We start from the raw sequence: 19,013 nt of genomic DNA, 5'->3' as shown, positions 1-19,013 counted from the left end.
AAAGAGATTGAGAGCAGAAGACAGAGAAAAAGGCATTTTAGCATGTCTTATTGTTTATGTATGAGCGAAGTGAAACGGAGTGAGTGAGAGACAGGGTGAGAGTGTTATGTGGGGATGTGAAACACAGCGTGTTGATGAAAGAGCAGAGTGAAACTCATGGTCAAAGGGTGAAGAAATTTCTTTGGTTGGCAGGTCAGAGAGAGTAGCAGAGGATTAGTCGGGTACTCACTCTGCATGCACATCCCATCGGTGCAGTTCTTGGACTGGAGCACCATGCCCTCACAGTCCTTCCCCCCGTTTTTGGGCGCTGGAGCGCTGCATTCCCTCCTCCTCCAATGGGTGCACTCTGTCCCACAGGTGGACCACTTACTCCACTCTGTCCACAGGCCATCCACTACCACACAACACACAGGACAGACAAGGGTAGGGTGAACGAAATGGCGAATGAAGAAGATGAAGACAAGTGCATGAGTGGGCGAGCGGATCCATGATTGAGACAGCGAGAGATATGTGGGAGAGAGACACACGCGTAAGGGTGGAGGCACAAACAGAGCGAAATATGCAAACACAGAGTCGTATCATATTTTATGTATTTTGTTTTTTGTGCACCTATACCCTTTCCACCCACTGCTAAGTGGGTGTATTGTAATTTGATGCCATACCTGGGCAGAGAGGATTACACGCCAGCTTCTGGATGCCTTGCCCTTCACAGATGGCACCGCCGTTGAGTGGGGCTGGGTTGGTGCAGCTGCGTGTGCGTTTCTGGTAACCACGGCCACAGCGGCTGTTGCACACTGACCACTCTGTCCATGTGGACCAACCACCATTCACTGGAATACATGGCAATAAAACATGTTGAAAGATCATGCACTTCATCCTTAGATTTAAAGTGCATTTTCAAAAGCAAGTTAAAAGGTGATTTACAAAAGGACATAAAACAAGTAGAATGCATCAGTTAGGGTGAATGGAAATAGGTATAAGATAAGACAAAATAAAAGACAAAAATAAAAATGCAGTAAAAGCACAGGAAGATACAGAAAAAACATTACATTTGGGCATGATTGCATTTGTCCTCAGTGTGTCTGCCCCGTTAACTGGAATCCCTCAAGCCTTGGACACCTCGATACATTACCCATTGTAAATCTATATATAGACTTTTTGTGTTTTTGACCCTGAAATCTCGAGTCGTTACTTTGCGATGCAGCCAGACAGTAAATTCTGGTCAGATTACTGCATTTTCCATTCACTGATTCCTCCTAATGCCTCTCTTCCCTCTCTCATCCATCTCTGTCAGCGGCTAAATCCAGTGCAGAGTGACACCAGGGCTTGTGGCTGAGAACAAGTCTGTGGCATTTGAGATGGTGAAACTGGGCCCCTTGGAGCCTCTGACTTTCAAATGTGACATGCTTATGAGAGAAGCCCAAAATATTGGACTCTAGGGGAAGACTGCCAAAGCTCCACATTTCTTTACTGTCTGCTTTCTTTCCTCCATGGATTACGGATCTATCTCATCTCTGCCTCTTTTTCTCATTCTCGCTACCCTTTTTTTTTTATCCTTTGTTGCCAGCTCATGCTCCTGTTTCCAGTGTCCTTGTAATGGGTTGGGCTGGAAACCACTGGGCTAAAAACAGATTGCCTGTCCTTCTCACTTTTTCATCACTGGTATCAGACACAAGTCTCCCTTATCCTTTGGGTTACTCATGCTGCTTTACGTGGGAGTATTTGCACTTTCTCATATAGCAAGACTGTGCATTAATGTGCAAGTATCCCATTCTGAGTAAAAAAGCAAGGACAGCACTAAGAGGCACAGGAGCTTGTTGTACTTTCTCTCAAGGATGAGCTGCCATCAAAGCAGTTTTTCAACACTTAGTCGTAATAGACTGCGTAAGTGACAGGAAAGCCTCGCGCAGACAACGACCCTTGAAATCTGCTGTCTTAGATTTACAATTTGTGTCTCTACATCACCCTAACATTGATCCCTACTAGCCAAAAATGTTTTGCGTGTTCATGAGATGGCAAAAAGTGATGAGGAAAATATAGCAGAGCTGAACCCAAATATTTGACTACTTGGATTATTTGTTCGTTAGGTAGGTATTTTGTTTTCAAGTTTGGGATTTGGATTTCTTTTCTCTTTCTTTTTTTGTTTCTCACTGCACTTTGTCAGGCGTTGTCGCGGATTCAGAGGCTATCATTATGAGCATTTATGTTGGTCTATAATTTATCCAAGATAAGAAAATTCTCACAAGCTGTTATTATGTCACAAAAAGTGCCCACATAGGACCTTCTTTAACCAAAGCCCTCGGGATTTCAAACATGCATAAAACACACCCAAACTTTTTTTTAACAAATAACAATACTGACTGGCTCAGGAGACTGGTGGATGAAAGAAAATCCACCAGCCAAGAATCATTTTACTGGCCAAAAAAGAAATTACCCTTTTGTTTCACAACAATGTTTGTTTCAGTACATTTTATTGAGATAAAAGGTATTGTGTTGAATCACTTGAAGAGGAGGCCTGAGCAAAACTGAAGCAAATTACCTCAGCCTCAGCATATGAATAGGTTTCCTTTGGTAAACAGTGATGTAAGAAGTAAAGCTGCTGGATGTGAAGGCAACAAAGTGTTTGCTGTCTTGGTTTAAGCCAGAAGTTTCCAACTGGTGTGTTGCCGTCTAAAAGTGGGTCACAGGATCATTCTGAATGGACCGCAAGTGACTCAAATATATCAAGTTTGTAACAAACACACTATATGTTAGAGTACAGTGAATTTCTTGCACAGAGCTTTTATTTTGAAGTGCCACGTCCTGCTGTAGAGTGAGTGACCGACGGACAGCTAGTAACAGAGGCAGCAAACTAACTCAACAACATGGCCATGCAAGTATGACACTGAATATAATAAACTGTGTGGACCTTGAACTAATGACCAAGAAGAAATCTGGACCCCGTAGCTGGACCAAGCTGGATACTAGGGATGCACCGATCCGATATCTGGATTGAATATCGGCCCGATATCAACAAATTAGATGGATCGGGTATCGGAAAATGCAACCTATACCTGAGGCAATCCTTTCCCTTTAAATCTATTGCGACGCGAGCTACGTCATACGTCATGGAGCGAAGGAGACAATCTGCTCTGTGGAGGGATTTCACACGATTTCAACTGCTGTTGCACAGTTGTTTATTTTTGTTAAAAATAAATAATCATTGCATTAATCTGTTTCATCTTGTTTCATTTTATCTTAGGAAAGAACTCTGTAGTCATCAGTGCCTGATGCCTCTAGTCTTTTCTGTTCTACATGTAAAGGTATATAGCTTTTAAGATCAACCATGGTATCGGATCGGTATCAGGTATCGGCTGATACTCAAAGCCACAGCATTGGGATCGGTATCGAAACTGAAAAAGCTGGATCGGTGCATCTCTACTGGATACATGCCTATTTACCAACCGGTGTCCACTACATTTCTTGAATAAAATGTATACTTTTACTCCAACACATAGCCACTAAGCATCTTCATTACTTACTAGAATAGGGAGGAAAGGGAGGAAGGAAGAAGGGAGGAAGGGACAGACAGATAAATGAGGGAATGGCAGAGAAGGAAAAACTGGTTTGTTATTTTAATCCTTAAAAATGTGAAAAAGACTTCTTTTTTTTCTTTAAGTGTAATGTATGCTCCACTTTTAATGTGGCAAATATATTAAAAAGAAATACGCTTCATAATTCTCAAAATTCTAACTTCTTGCTTTTTAATGAATAGCACTTGTACTTTTACTTTCAGTACTTAAATACATTTATTATCATAAAATTACTTTTCATATTAAAGAACAGTAAATATCAAATACTTTTACTCAGGTAAGATTCTAATCGATGACTTTATCTTCTGCCAAAAGTCATTTTCTGGTAAGATATCTGTACTTTTACTAAAGCCTTCTCTGGCACAGCCAAACAGGCAAGCCGGTGGCTATGGATTAAGAGGAAAGACCCAAAATACCACTCGCGGCAGCAGGATAAGAGGGAGTAAAAGCAGAGGGGGTCACACCTGGGATGCCAGGTTTGCCAATGAGCCCTCTGGAGGTGTTGTGGTACCCACCTGATGACCCCAATGAAGCCTTTACCCTCCCTAAACCCCCATCCCTATGCTCCTTCTTACTTTTCTATCTACCTTTGCTCTTTCCTACTTCTCTATCCATCTAACCCTTGTCTTCTGAGTGTACCCATCTATGCGCATGCAACACTTCTTCATTTAGTCTGACAAGGCACGGCCTCCAGCAGCCGTTGAAGTTTCAGCTTCACAGCCGTGCTGTGCAGTAACAGTCACGTTAGCTGATGTTAGGGAAACAGTAGGTGAGTCTGTGTGAAACCACAGCGGGGGTCTCTTTAAATATGGCTCAGCCACATCAGCACCTCGCTTACAGTTCAGAAAATCACTAATCTTCCATTCTTTGCACACCTTCCGGCAGGAACAAAATGAGCGAATGTTACATGCCGCGGGAGAGGGAGGGATTTGCTTTATGCAGAGTGACTTTGAAATTTATTTTGAGTTGAGCTGCTTTCTTACAGGTGTTCAACACTTTTCCTTTTCACTAGCGTCTGACTTTACTGATGCATCGTGTGGCCAGTAAGGAGGATGAGTACAGGTCAGGAGATGTGACCCTAATGCTGGATCCCATTGACTGTGTTCAGTGTTAACACAGTGGCTTACCATAGACGATAACTGTGGCGGTGGTGCTGCGTCTCTTGGCCACGATGTTCTTGGCGACGCAGGTGTAGTTGGCAGTGTCGGAAAGGCGGGCCTGTTTGATGATCAGGTTGTGGTCGATGGTGATGTAGAAGTTTCTGTCATCCGCAGGATCAATAACTTCCTCGTTCTTTAACCACTCCACCTGAAAAGAAGGCAGCACAAGATGAACAAAAAGAGATAAAAGACAGACAGCTCGGAGACAACAGAAAGTTCTTTTTAACAGACGTGGAGAGAAGATATAAGACAGGTTGACCTCATTAAATTGTGGAAAAATCACAGCAAAGCATTTAAACAGCTATAGTTTTTCTTGTCTCCGACTAACCTCTCAAACAGCAGTGAGCGCCAGGATTAGAGCACAATTGTTTACGTCTCTGAGGTCCTGCTACAAAAAGTCAATAGCTATCATGCTCTTTTTATTCTCCCCCTAGAACAAAGCACTACAGTAACAGCAGAATTGTCAGACAGCAGAGAAAAGAAAACTCTTCACCATTCCTAAAGCTGAGAGTTTCTCTGACCTTTCCTTATGAGTTTCATTTCTCTAAATGATACTGATATCGAACTCCTGGCACTATCACAGAACAGGGGACCATTTAGAGCCTTTATTTGTCTGTAAATCACCAAAATCCTTTTCCTCTTCACGAGGTGTAAAGGTCTGGAAGCTTTCGAAAAGAATAACACGTGCCGCTTCACACTGCCGCCACTTTGATTCAAAAATATTTGCTGCTTCTGTGGTTTTCTTCAAAGGAGCTGTCCAGTGTTGAGGAGGCCTGGCAAATAGCTGACTTCCTGTGTATTGTGATATCCCACGAGGAGCAGGGCATGATAAGAGATAAGACCCAAAGGAGCAGTGCAGGCAAAGATAAGTAGGATGTTTATAAAAGGGGTCTTTCTCCTGAGAGATAAAGTATCTCCAAAAAAAGTGGGGCAATAACCTGATATAAGGCCTGCCAGGACAAAACACCGTGTGGGCTAACTGTTGTTGTCAGATCTCTTGAGAAACAACACAGAAACGGTTTGTACTGGTGCAGAAATGTACAACACAACACATCGGCCATTGTTGTACGACCAGCATTGTTAGAACTTTGTCAAAGGAGAAGATGGGCTGATTGTGACATGCACTGAGTTACATGCATCACCAGCTTCACTGCTATCTGCGTTAGCTTGAGATGACAGTTATCAAAGATGCCATCAGTGTCACACCTCAGCTGCCTGCTCACTTATCCAGTGGGAACAGACTGGAGAGGCTGAGAAGAAAATATTTTCGACACTACATAATTATTTCCAACCCAGCTCTCCTTAAAACCAATGCATACATCACTTATTGTATATCCTTCAGCCCATAAGACATCTATCCCCAGAGGTATATCAGTAGTTGATAAGGTAGGAGCACTAGGCATACTCTCCCATATATTCCAGTTGTGTTTTCACTGAAAGGTGGGTATGATGTAAATGGTTAGAAAAAGAGATACCTGCATATACCCTCCACTGCCTATCCCTACGACAAACGTACATCTGAACAAACACTGGATGCAAACTTAATATCAGCGGAGCTTTACGGTAAACCTCTGTAAGCGCGATGTAAATTCTCAACTGATTTGGCACTTATGAGTGTTTTCCTCCATAAACATGTATTACTGAATCAATCTCATGGTGCCAGGAAGGATAGGATTCCCTCACAAGCCGTCTACTAACCGGAATTAAACCTCTCTCTCACACAATGCAATAAAATGCTGCATGACATCAGCTGTGATGTACAGAAGATCTGTCAGAGACTGTTCATAGATATCGTCCTCATTCCTCAAAATGATGCTTCAGCATGAGTAACTCCCGCCACACAGGAAGGAAACGCATGTTTAGCCATTGCAGATTTCATTTAATTTGTAACTGGAAGCCTAATGAAAGCAGCTTTATTATTACACAATTCAATGAGAGCTGCAGCATGAGGACACAAGGAACAAACTATCTAATCTATGTTAATGGGGCATGTGTTGGAAGTACCGCTATAGCACCATTTAGGCAGTAAAAGAAGTCTTTGTGAGGAAATTGCACAAAATTGACAATCGTCATTCTCATGATAATGTCAATTCTTAGACGTCAGTCTTTCTTGTTATTTGAACTTAAACCTACATTCAGTACGAAGGATGGTGCAAATAATGCTTCAGCTTGGTTTAAAGTGTAAAAAGGCAACCTTTCAACTTTTTCCCCTTCAGAGATTTCAAGTGGTATTATTGTCGGTGCTGCTGTTGCAAAGACAATTGGATTGCCTTCCATTTTCCTCACAGCCTAGCAACTACCATTTTCCACAGTTACTTTGGTTGTTCCACTGTCTACCATTTGCGCTACTGGGAATAGTAAGTGCAAAAAACTTACATTGAAACTCTGTGGTGTTTGGTGAAAGCTACTGTTAGTCCTAAGTGCTATATCGTAGGAAATGGGACTTGCTTGAGTTTCTTGAAGACGTTTCACCTCTCAACCAAGAGGCTTCTTCGGCTCTAATGGACTAGTGCGGAGTCGCAGGCTTTAAACTCTGTGTGGGTGTGAGATGGTCTTTAGTTTTCCTGTACCAGTCGAAGGGCATTCTTCCCCATGTTGGTGTAGATTGTCAGTTATACAGGTAATAGTAATCCTAAGTGCTATGTCGTAGGCAACTGGGCTTGCTCGAGTTTTTTGAAGACGTTTCACCTCAAGAAGCCATCCAAGAGGCTTCTTTAGCTCTAAAGGACTGGTATAACCACACAGGGTTTAAAGCCTATGACTCTGCACCAGTCCATTAGAACCAAAGAAGCCTCTTGGATGACCAGTGCTACATCTTCAAGAAACTCGAGCAAGTCCAGTTGCCTATGATATAGCACTTAGGATTTCCATGACCTGGATGACTGAGAATCTTCACCCACAAGCTACTGTTAGCTACCTGGGAAAACAAAAGCACTATCATCTTCCTGTTTTTGTTGCGCAGTGGTTGGGCCGTAAACTGATCCTTCATTTTCACAGGAGATTGTACCTGATGGTAGACAACATTGCATAATGAAAGCAAGTCTTTTAGAGAGCCAAGGCAAACACTGATGGTGCCATTAGTCAATGGCCATTACATTGTGCAATCAACATTTACTTCATAATGATAAGTTAATGTAAAAAAAACCTTGTCTCTTTTTAAATTACGAATATAAAGCATTTTTAATGATTGCTCAAGGATTTTATAGCAAAGTCTGTCCATATATGAGAGGTGTGTTAGGCATTTAAGTGTTGTGCTATCAAGCTGGCTTCTGTTTTAATTTTATTGCAACAAATCTGCCTTGACATCTGGTGAGGTGGCAGTTGGACATCTGTCATGACTTTCAGGATTGAAGCACCACAACAATTTCCTAATTACTCACTAAACTGGAGCTTCTGGTGACACTTTCTCCCTGAGTTTTCAACATTGAACATATAAAGTTCCTGTTTTGAAAGACAGTATACATTAGAAATGAGGTAAACAACTCATATTGGATATTTGATCTCTGTATTCACTCTAATGAAAGCGATGATGCACTGTTACCACCACGCCATTATAGATTACAGGGAGGCTAAATGCATCATCTATTTATTGAATAAAGGTTATGAAGATTTGTGTGTGTGTGTTTGTTTTTGTGTTACAACATCACCATTAATCTTTAATACTGAAGGAAAAATAACAAATACGACAAACATTAGCGGAGAGAAGGGCTCCTATGTTTCGAGAACAAAGATTTGACAGTGATCCCATTGCCATTTTGCTTGTCCTTTGTTCACTATGTCATGATGAAAAGTGAGGGAACACAAGTCCAATAAAACAAATAAAGATGATGCAAACAAGAGAAACGAGGGGTTTTGTTGCCATCATAAATATTTTGTTAATTAGGGCTCACATCAGTGTGCACAGAGCACAGGCCTTTGGTAAGTAAAAGGTCTATTCTTCAAATAGAGATTGACAGCTGATACAAAGAGGTGGTTATCTAATTTTGCACCAATCACAGAGGCAGCCTCTTCAAACGTGCTGCGTTCAGATGTCAAGAGCACTTTTATATGAGAAGGTAATTAAAAATTGAACAAAAGAGCTTTTCAGCGCAGATGGAGGGGTGGGAGGGAGACAGAGTGACAAGGGATAGAAAGTGGTGGAAACTCATGTCAGAAGTGGGAACGTGTGTGTGAGAGAGCAAAAGTGAGCAACAGTTCAGCCATCATTTATTCTGTACCGACTATAATTAGGACTCATTAATAAAACCAGAGATGAAAAGGTAAGCCAGTCTCTACACGGCACTTGTGAAAAGATTTCAAATGGTTAAACTTCTGCAGAAGATTAGGTTTCTTATAGCACATGTCCAAGTTTTCCTCATGCCAGCAGACTCAAACATGCACACAAAGATACACAAACTTGCACACACACATGCAAATACACACACACACTAGCAGCTCGTTAGCATCTGATTGGCAGTGAAACATCCGGAGAGGTAATTGGCACATTTCTTGTCATTAACGAAGGGAAATTGCCACATGTCAGCTGTCATAAAGAGAGGGAGTCTTCCTGTCTAGTTGGAGACAACCAAGTGACAGAGAGAGACAGACAGAGAAAGATGGTATAACAGAAATTTAAACCTAGAGAGGAAGACAGATAAAAAGAAAGGCCAGTGGGCATGAGACTGGGGAGAGAGATGAGTGAGAAGGAGAGTAGGTGATGTGCAGGAGGAGGAGGACGGTCACTAGTGTGCCAAAATATATATAATACATCATCACTGAGGCGCGAGGAGGGACAAGACAGAATCAAGACAGGAATGGAGGAGAAAGGTTACAAAAAGGTGAATTTGTCTGGAAGAGGTGAAGAGTCTCAATGAGTGAGTAGGGAAAGGGAAAGACTAAAGTGAGAGGTAAACAAATAAGAAAGACATCTGACTGAGAAGAGACAGCTTCTTCATCTTTTGAGCTCTGGAACAGATCGGGAAATACTGTAGGATACTGAATAATAAAGACACATTAGAAAAAGAGATCTGTCAATGGAGGTGCTATACAACGTAGAAGAGATGTAATTTACGTTAAAACAGGATGCTGAAACACCATAAACATTTCGCTATCAGGTCTTTGGAGGAACCCAACATGGTGGGCTACATCCTTAGCAACACTTTCTAACTCCGAACTCTTCAAATACCAGGCTCTGGATATGCTCTAGATGCTCTAGATACCTAGGTATCATCAGTTTTAGATGCTGGAGAATGGCATGTCAATTTCCGCTTGTGACACGCATACTGTCTTTTCAAAATAAACTTGTATGTCACAGGAAATGTACAACAGTGGTTTACTTCCTTTTTAAGTACAGCCAACACGAGTACTTGGTTAGGTTATTGGCAGAAGACAAACACAGTAGAAGTTGGGCCCAAACAAGTATGATGGGCAGACAGATTCTTGTCAGGGGGATGGAAGACCAATGGGGTGCCTTCAGTCCAAGAATGTATAAATGGCATGAGAGGCTACATTCAGAAGTATGTCCTATAAAGGGTTTGGAAGACTGGGTGTTTATGTTAAAAAACTGGGCAAATACTTATCATTTTTGGGGTTCCATGAAGTTAGATTTTCGTGATTTCTATTTAGTGTCTTAGTCTTTAAATTGACAAAAATATGTATTTGTTTTGTGCTTTCTTGTTTTTGATGGTTTATCTGTTGAGTTTAGTCTTGTTTTAAAAAGCTGTGTCCACTGCATATGATCAAGCACATTTATGCCGATGAGTGTGCTAAGGCTTTGGGGTGGGTGGTTCGTATGTATATTTTCTTATATATTTTTTCATGCATATTATTTGTTACTTGGGAAAAAAGTACATGGTTAGGTTCAGAAAAAGGATTATGGTTTGTTACTAAGGTAACATGATGTATGTGACATGAATAACGTGACTGACTTTTGGTTTCACACAAAAAAGAAACAGTCGTCTCCTGGGTGAAAGTCCTGTGTTTGTTTGAACCATCCGCCACCTCTCTCTCTTCCACCCTATCAGGACTTTCTCGCTCTTTATACCACGTCACTTGCTCAGAGCGTCACATAATGGCAGAGCCCGGTATGTCTCATACAGTGCCTGGGTGTGTTGATATCAGATGCTGAGAGCCAACGACCAAGCAACAGTGTTTGATGAGTTGGGAGTATGAACACCCTGGAACTAGGACACAGCTCAAATGTCCCTCCACTGTCACTTCTTCTCCCACTAACAAACATAACTGGCTGTAGACCAGGCTGTAACCATCCAGTGGGATGTTTCTGTGCTCTGCTGGGGTGTGCCAGCACAACACTAATTAGCCCAATATACAGAACACACTGTATACAATCCACTCACTTGTTAAGAACCAGTGCAAGGCAAAACCATTCATTACTCATCGCTGTTGTGTCAGAAATAGAACGTACAGCAGAGTGTGGGGGTGGAGAGGGGTGTGAAAAGGAAGAACGGGGAGAAAAAAAAAATGTTCCACAGAAATGTGCGAGACTCCTCTACAGAGAAGTCATTATGAGCTCTCCTGCTTCTCCACATGAAGTCTAACTATCTATCCAGTGTAATTTATTCATTCCCCTTTTTTCACAGCATATATCCGCCGCAGGCTTGAATGACACACCTGGAGAATGAGCCACAAAAGGTTACAAACTGATTATTCAATCATTCACTACGAGACAACAAGCCATATGCTCTGCAGCAGCCTGCATGACAAGAATGGAAATGTGAGATGTATAAATATTAAGAAGCTGAGATGCACCAAGGTGTGATATCTTGAGATGTGATAGGAAAAATGTTTGTATGGGTGTGTATGCCCATATTACTTGCTTGTATCTTTATCTGTGTGTGTTCGTGAGGGTGTATGTGGGGGAGCTAGCATGGGATGGGGGTTGTGCGTAGGCGAGAGGATGAGGTTAGGTAACAGAGGTGGAGCTGGAGTGGTTCAGGTGTCCGCACAGAAGACGGATCACTAAGACCTGAGCCAGGAATAATGACCTCTCCCAGCTCAGTCCTGCCTAAAGCTCTCCACAGTCTGCTGAAGGAGAGCAGTCATTTCTTAAACTAGCTCCAAGGACATTCAGGCACTTCACTGCCACACATGCCTCTTAAAACACGATTCCTAGAATTGCTCACCGCCTACAGTGTGAGTGACATAAAGTTGTGGAGAGTTTGTGTTTTCAGCACTCTGTTTTTGTCTGTTTGTTAAGGAGGCATAAAAAAATATTTAAAATGTGGTATATAAATCATCCTTGATCCAAGAAACGCTTGATTATATTTTGTTGATGATGTGACTCTGGGATTTCTGCCATTATACTGTACATTTTGTTTTTAAGCCAAAATCTTTTGATACATTCAAGTGTGGGTGGACAAGTACAAGTTGGCTGCAGAGAGGCATGGCACACACACATGCTATTTTATGTGAAATATCAAATAATAAACTGGTATAAAGCATTACTAAGGCTGCAGCTTGGAAAGCTGGAGAACTGTGTGATACACTCCGTGCATGCAGTCCTTGGCCTCCCCGAGTCTCCTCTGGCCTTTAGAAAAGCTCAGTTGATAACTCCACCAAGGGAGAGGGTTTTTGTGCACTGATAGAGGTCAGGACTCTCTCAGTATACAATACAACCTTCAGGAGGAAGGATAAAATAGCTGGAACTGATTCACAACTTCAGTGCAAGCAGCTCAAAAATCATTTTAAAGTGATAAAGAAACAGTTTACCCCCTAAATCAGAACTCTCTCATTTCATCTCATTCCTACGTTAAATGAAAATACCACCTGGCATCCAGCAATTCACCTTCTCTACGATTCCTGGTTGCGTTTTATCATTTTTTTAAAACTGTAAACAAAGAAGCCGTGTTTACCTCGAGGGCTTGGGAGAAAGCTGTGATGGCAGGTGAACCTGTGATTCAAACACGAAAATTGGCTAAGAGGATTTCAAAGCGCAAGTTGCTTTTGTAGCCCATATAGCACAAGTAGTAGTTTCTTGGTTTCAAGTCTTTGCATCTTTCTAGAGCCCCAAGCGGTGCCTCTTGTCTCTGTCCTATAATGAATAATATTTTCTTTTCTTTCTCACAGGTGGTCTGATGGAATATATGCACAGAAAACTCCCTCCGGTCCAAACTTGTACATGTAAGTGTTTGTGAAGGCCTGACCCATCGGAGGTAGCAGTAGAAAGGTCAGTGACTTACAGAGGACAGCAGAGCTCACAAATGTTGGGCTATTAGAGTAAATCACAGCCTTTGCACAGGGAAACTGCCGTGATTGACAGGTGAGTGCCTGAAGGGCAATCTTAGGTGGGTTGCCAGTGGGATTTGGTCTGGCCTCCTGACACTTTCTCTCCCATGGGTAACCTTAATGAAAACGCACTTCCTGTTTCACTGGGCACTGAAGTGTTGTTACTCTTGACATCCCTGGCCCCTCTCATAACTACACTATGCAGCATTTTGACTGGGAGGAAGCACTCAGCTATTTTTTGACAAGGTGACCCGACGAGCCGCTGTCTGCGCTACGCCTTCACTTCGCCTATTAAGTGGAACTGGACCTAAAATCAACAGCAATCACTTACATTTACATGGTTTGATGTGTGGAAAAGGTGGATGCTGGATCTCCATAAAGTGCCACAGTCGAGATACTCGAGACAGATTAGATTTTCTAACAAAACACTCGATGATGAGAGTCATTATCAGCGCATTTAGTCAATAACAAAAAGTCAGAGAACATAATTTGAGCTTAATAACAAAATCCACTGTCCCTATGGATTCACAGAACTCTACGTGAAACCTTGAATGTGGCTCTGGCTGCTGTCCCAGCTGTCAAAATTTATCCGACTTAGTTTTCTCACTTCTCTGGATGAGGGAGTGTGAAGTAAAGATCTTTGTGTTTCCTGGCTTTCTTCTCAGTAAAGCCAATGGACTTAATCATGGCAGCGGGGCCTCTTCCCTGCAGGGCATCAATGACTCGTTACCCATGATAACACGGCAGGACCCCGGCTGACTGAGGAGATGCCTGAATTAAAATCCTGCTTCCATGGAAACAGGCTCAGCAGCTCACGGCGCTGCCTCACCTCTGAACTCTTGTCTTTCTCTCGGAGCTGTGACAAGTGCTCTGAAGTGGAGATGGAGATGGAGGGCATGGGAGAGGGAAAAAAAGAAAGGAACAATAAAGCTGCATTCTTTCTCAAAGGAGATTTAAGTCAATTTTATGAGCCTGCCACATGGTCTTGAGTATGAAAAGAGGCCACTGTTACTCCTGTAGAGGCCCTTAAGATGTTGATGAAAGCACTTCATGGAGGTATTCAAAGGGAAAGATCAGTGTTGAGCTGAGGAAAAGTCTTCCATTTCCATCTTTACCTTTATTACTCTATCTATGGGCCGCACTCTCCAAGCGAGCCCACGTAACACAGAAACTATGCCCTTCCTGCCAAATCACTCCCTCTCCCTCCCTTCCTTGAATAGTCGCAACAGTTATATTTTCCTTCTGCTCTTGATTAAGTGTATATCAAATATTCATGGCTATGGAAACGTGTAACAATGACTTTTAGGGAGCCTGGTGAGTGTCTAATGTATTCAGACCATACAAGACATCCAGATGACTGAATCCTTGTGCTATTTCAGAAACCTCACTCGCAGTATTTCAGTCCTCGGAGGCCAAAGTTCCATTGGTAATGGTTGCAAGGAGAGCCAAAATAAATGCCGGCTGCTTGTTTTCTTTGTGTGTGTGTGTGTGTGTGTGTGTGTGTGTGTGTGTGTGTATGTGTGTGTCTCTGTGTCTGTGTATTCAACATCTCAGAAACTATCTGCACACAGGAATATCAATGTATTGTATCTAGCGTGGATAACCTGTCAAAAATAAGGGCCAGGTTACCTCAGACTCAACTCCAAGTCTGAAAACCTCTGAGATGTTTGATCGGAACTGTTTCATATGTTCTGTTATGAAAAGTTGCTGCATCATCGCAGGGGCAGTCCTGATTATTCAGCATAATGTTTAGTTTTCAGGGCAAAGGCAGCTGCAAAAAGCCAACAAAGACTTGAAACCACTTAAATAGAATCACAGAACATCATTACTGTGGTAAGCCACTGTGAAAACCTGTAATGTAAATCATCTGAAAAGTGGGAGACAAAGAGGGAACACAAGACTGACACTGGATAACATCAAATAGCGCAGTTCCACTTTGTAATCTGAGATCAAACCTAATTGTGATTGACTTCCTTTGATTCTCCAGAACGTGGGCTTCTTAACTCTGAGAGTATGTGTGTGTGTGTGTGGGCGGGGGGTGAGTTATTTTGCTAACTCATTGTCTAAAACAGCTGCAAAAATTTGACATTATAGTTGATCTCAAAATATCTTTATTTATCTTTATCTCTGAAGTAAAAATATGAACAACCTCAAAATGTCAGAAAGTGTCAGTGCTTGCAACCACTTATAGGAGCTCTGTACAATATTCAGAGTGTATCTGTGATTCAGGGGTTGTCTGTTCATGGCTCCCAACATGGAGGTGGCTAAGCTAGCAGCTAACAGTGATAACAGCGCAAACAGTGCAAACAATGGCCCCTTTAACATTGCCTGTTCAAGGAGGGAATGTTGCACCAAAAGGGATAGCTGGTATAAGGGTATGAGTGTGGTGCTGGGAGATTTTAAAAACAGGAAGTAGCAGTTAGCAGCTAACTCAATTAAGAAGAACAGCAACTGAAAATAACAGCAAACTGGGGAGACAATGAGGTCCAGGAACTGCTTGCCCTCCAAGCAGAGGACGCCATATAGCAAAGTAAATTATTGTATTGCCATTTCATGCCATTGTTATTGTTTAGAAAGTGCTGTGATTCACACATGTCACAGTAGAGGCACTGTTGTGTTACATGTCACGCCCATCATGCCTCTTTTGCTCTGGAACGCCGGCTTGCTATCTAACATCACACATTGGTGCAGCATTATGCCTGTGCTGTTTGGAAAAGGTGGCGTAGTGAATTGTCTTCATTGCAGCCCTATCGCGGGATCTCTAAAAAGGGCTAATGGCAACAGTGTTGACAGAGGGTGGGTGCTACGCCTCCGCAATAACACCATCATGATATCAAGGATGACTGCCGTATGAGCACAGTCCAGGGCGGCGGCCATTAGCTAGCCAGTAGGACACACACACAGGACTCACATGGAATAGCATGTGGCAAGACTGTTAACCACAACAAAGAACAGAGAAGCTCAGGTTACAACACACACACAGGTGGTGTGACTTATCTCTGCTGAAGAGACCATAACTTCACTACATCTTTAGACAGCAAAAAGTTGTTTGCTGCTACAGTAATGCTCTGAATATTGTTTAGAGTTCCTTTAACTACTGGGAAACTATTTTAACAGTAAAATGTGACAATACAATGTATATATATTATAATGTGTATGAACCTAAATGAAAGATTGTCATTATAAAGCTCTTTTCATTCTAGTTTGAAAAGAGGACGTACAAAGCCCAAGTCCTTCTTCCAGTTCATCAGCAGTAAATCTTTTTTCTCTGCCAGCTGGTTGGCCACCATCGCACTGTTCACTCTATAGAATAGATGAATAGACTTTCAATGCTCAGTTGGGTTGTTGGCAGCATGTTATCATGTGTGCATGTGCATGCAGACGTGTTAATGTCCTTGCTGGTACTCAGACATGTGAACATCCATGTGGAAATGCGGGGATGTAACTATGTGTCCTGCTTGCCTTTTTCATGACAGAATGGCTTTGGAACACTGCCGCATAACACAATGTCCATCACATACAGTCCACATGATTTAACAAAAGTGCTGTAAGAGCATGGGTTTTATGGCTCAGCCACAGCCTGCCATCCTGCCAGCCTCTCCCTCACTAGGCAAAGGCCTGTAAAGGAACCACAGAGCGAGCTGACAGCCCACTGGAGGCCTGACAACAACCCACTGGATCCAACCCCGACAAACCTCAACAGCTCTTCTCCCTCTGCCTTCAGCCTCTCTCATCCCCTTTATATTATTTTTTGTCTTAGAGTGGGTGAAATATGACAGATCTTCCCTTCACAACGGCTGCTGCACATTTCTGCAGATTCATATGTAACCACAGACTTAGCCCATCTGCTTTTTCCGAGGCTTTTTCTCTGGCGGCCTTGTGTGAGAAAAGGCCTGACAAACACAGATGAAAAAGCAGCATTCAGTTTTGTCCTTTTTCCCACTGAGGCAGCTGTGTTTGAGTTCAGGAAAAAAGTGGATAAACAACTTGTGGAACGGAACTGTTGTCTTTTTTTTTGTAGCCATGAGGTAAGTGTGAGTAATTAAAGAAGCTGAAAAAGTGCCTCTGTACACACACAAAATTCAACTCGATCATAGATGGGAAAGTAAACAGAGAAAACAGTCACCGCTCTTAGTCAGAAATACAGAAAGTGAAGCATGCAGGGAGAATTTTAAACAATCTGTTTGTTTTTATCTTTTAGACGAGGCATATTGCAACAAATGCCACTAATCATATTCCAAATTTTGACCTCACACTGAAGTTTTTCTTGAAGAATTCAACTGCACATTATTTTCCTCTTGTTTGTAAAACAGATGGCTAGTTTGGTGATGGGTAACCACATTTAAAAAAAACAAAAAAACAAAAACTGATTCTACTTGACTAAACACAAATGCCTACCTTCTTTACCCAGACTAAAAACGCTATTAATGTTGACAAGCCTCCTATTTACTCTTCATTGTACATCTTGGTTGCCACAGTAACCATATCTCAGAAAACATAGATGTGTCACGATTGGACCCCAGCTGAGTCTTTAATCACTGCACTGAGCCAATCCAGGATTGACAGCAAGACCTCAGACAGGCGGCAGAATCACCAATACTATATGGCTGTTAAAGCAACACTATCACACTGAAGCCTGGATTGTATAAGGAGAATCTGCGGACTGCCAGTCCCAAACTTTCGTCCATTTAGCCTGTCAGCACTTTCAGTGGGGATAAATGCTGTGCAGTTCCACTCACTTAACTCGGCTTTTCCAGGTCAATCACAAGCCTTTACAGAGTTCAGTCCCAACACCCCCAACTAAAAAAAAAAAAAAAAACACACCAAAGCTCCCCCACCCATCAAACCACCCTTTCATCCTCTATTTATGTTCCTGCAATCTCAACTGTGCCTTTTCAAATGCAGCTGTAACAGTGTTCTACTGTAGGGCAGGGAGGAAGTAGAGCAGGGAGGCGATAGCGGTTGAGCTAAGGTAACACGGGGACACAACTGGTTTTATTCTTTTTTTTTCCCACAGCAGATAATTACAATTTTCTCTCCTCTGACCAAATTGCAGCGACTGGCCGATGTTCAGGAAATACCCAAATAGCTTAAATAGCCCAAGCAGTGGTGGAAAAATGTCCTTATCTGTGCGCTGGACTGTGTCAGATTTATTCAGTGTTATTTCATTACAACTTCTAAATTGAGCAGAGTTCAAAACTGAAGCAAATTCTGTTATCAACACAGTTTTCACCATTTTTATGTCATAAAAGAACAGAACCAATGACTGTCATTACCAAAAATATAATCTATTCTCATAAATACAAATGCTAAACATACAATTATGTGGAAATTTCAGCTACTCATTATATATCTTTTTAAAAAAATCACACCAGAAATGATGTCGACATTTCAGCAGAAACCCTAAAAAAACACAGTGCAGCTCTAAACATAAAGCTCTTTTCAGAGCAGCCAGTTTATTGGATTTGAGGCGAGAACTTTTGGCTGAGCTTAATCTGGATAATCACAACTGCCTGCGTTTCTAGGGTGAACATGTGTAACTGCATATTAGGACTTATCTTTACAAATGAAAATTATACTTAACTTCACCAAAAGGGCTGTACCAAACATCTTTTTTTTAACATGTGAAAGTTCTATCTAGGTTTGAGTCTTTGATTTTCTGTTGTCATATTTTATGAAAACAAAATCCTCATTCAAAGTTCATGACCTTTCTGTTATGAATAAATGTCATTTATAGTGCAGTTAGATGGCTGCTTCACCACCCTGTCAGGCTATCTCAGTCAGGACAGCCTGCCACTAACTAGCCAACAGCAAATAATATCACCACTGTTTTGCATTTTTCCAACAAACACCACCAACTGGGAGGAAACCACAGCTAACTAACCTGCTTACCACCTCAGGCCCAATCTTGTTCACGTGCTGTAAGTCTCATTCCCAGTATGACCTCCTGTGAGTAATGCTACAAGTCTACTTTCCACTTTGGGCTCCCGTTTTGGAGCCCTTGCAGATAAGACCACAGACTGTAAAAACAATGGATATAGCTACTGTGACATCACCC

The 19,013-nt window shown here is 42.0% G+C and overlaps 1 protein-coding gene across 3 annotated transcripts in view; it reads right to left on the bottom strand.

The window, feature by feature from the left end:
- unc5cb (unc-5 netrin receptor Cb) overlaps positions 1 to 19,013 on the bottom strand; it is a 151,408-nt gene that overhangs the window by 32,687 nt on the left and 99,708 nt on the right. For 2 of the 3 annotated variants that reach the window (XM_033647327.2, XM_033647328.2), the window contains exons 5-7: positions 4,700 to 4,880; positions 663 to 830; positions 230 to 394 (exon numbers count right to left, since the gene is read on the bottom strand). In XM_033647327.2, coding sequence (XP_033503218.1) covers positions 230 to 394; positions 663 to 830; positions 4,700 to 4,880 — 514 coding nt within the window. The remainder of the gene's footprint in view (positions 1 to 229; positions 395 to 662; positions 831 to 4,699; positions 4,881 to 19,013) is intronic. The other variant, XM_033647329.2, reaches the window with a different exon arrangement.

The sequence above is a fragment of the Epinephelus lanceolatus genome, chromosome 19, assembly GCF_041903045.1.
Source record: "Epinephelus lanceolatus isolate andai-2023 chromosome 19, ASM4190304v1, whole genome shotgun sequence".
Taxonomy (NCBI): Eukaryota; Metazoa; Chordata; class Actinopteri; order Perciformes; family Serranidae; genus Epinephelus; species Epinephelus lanceolatus.
Note: the sequence above shows the minus strand (reverse complement) of the source record. Positions and strands in the feature narration are given on the sequence as shown.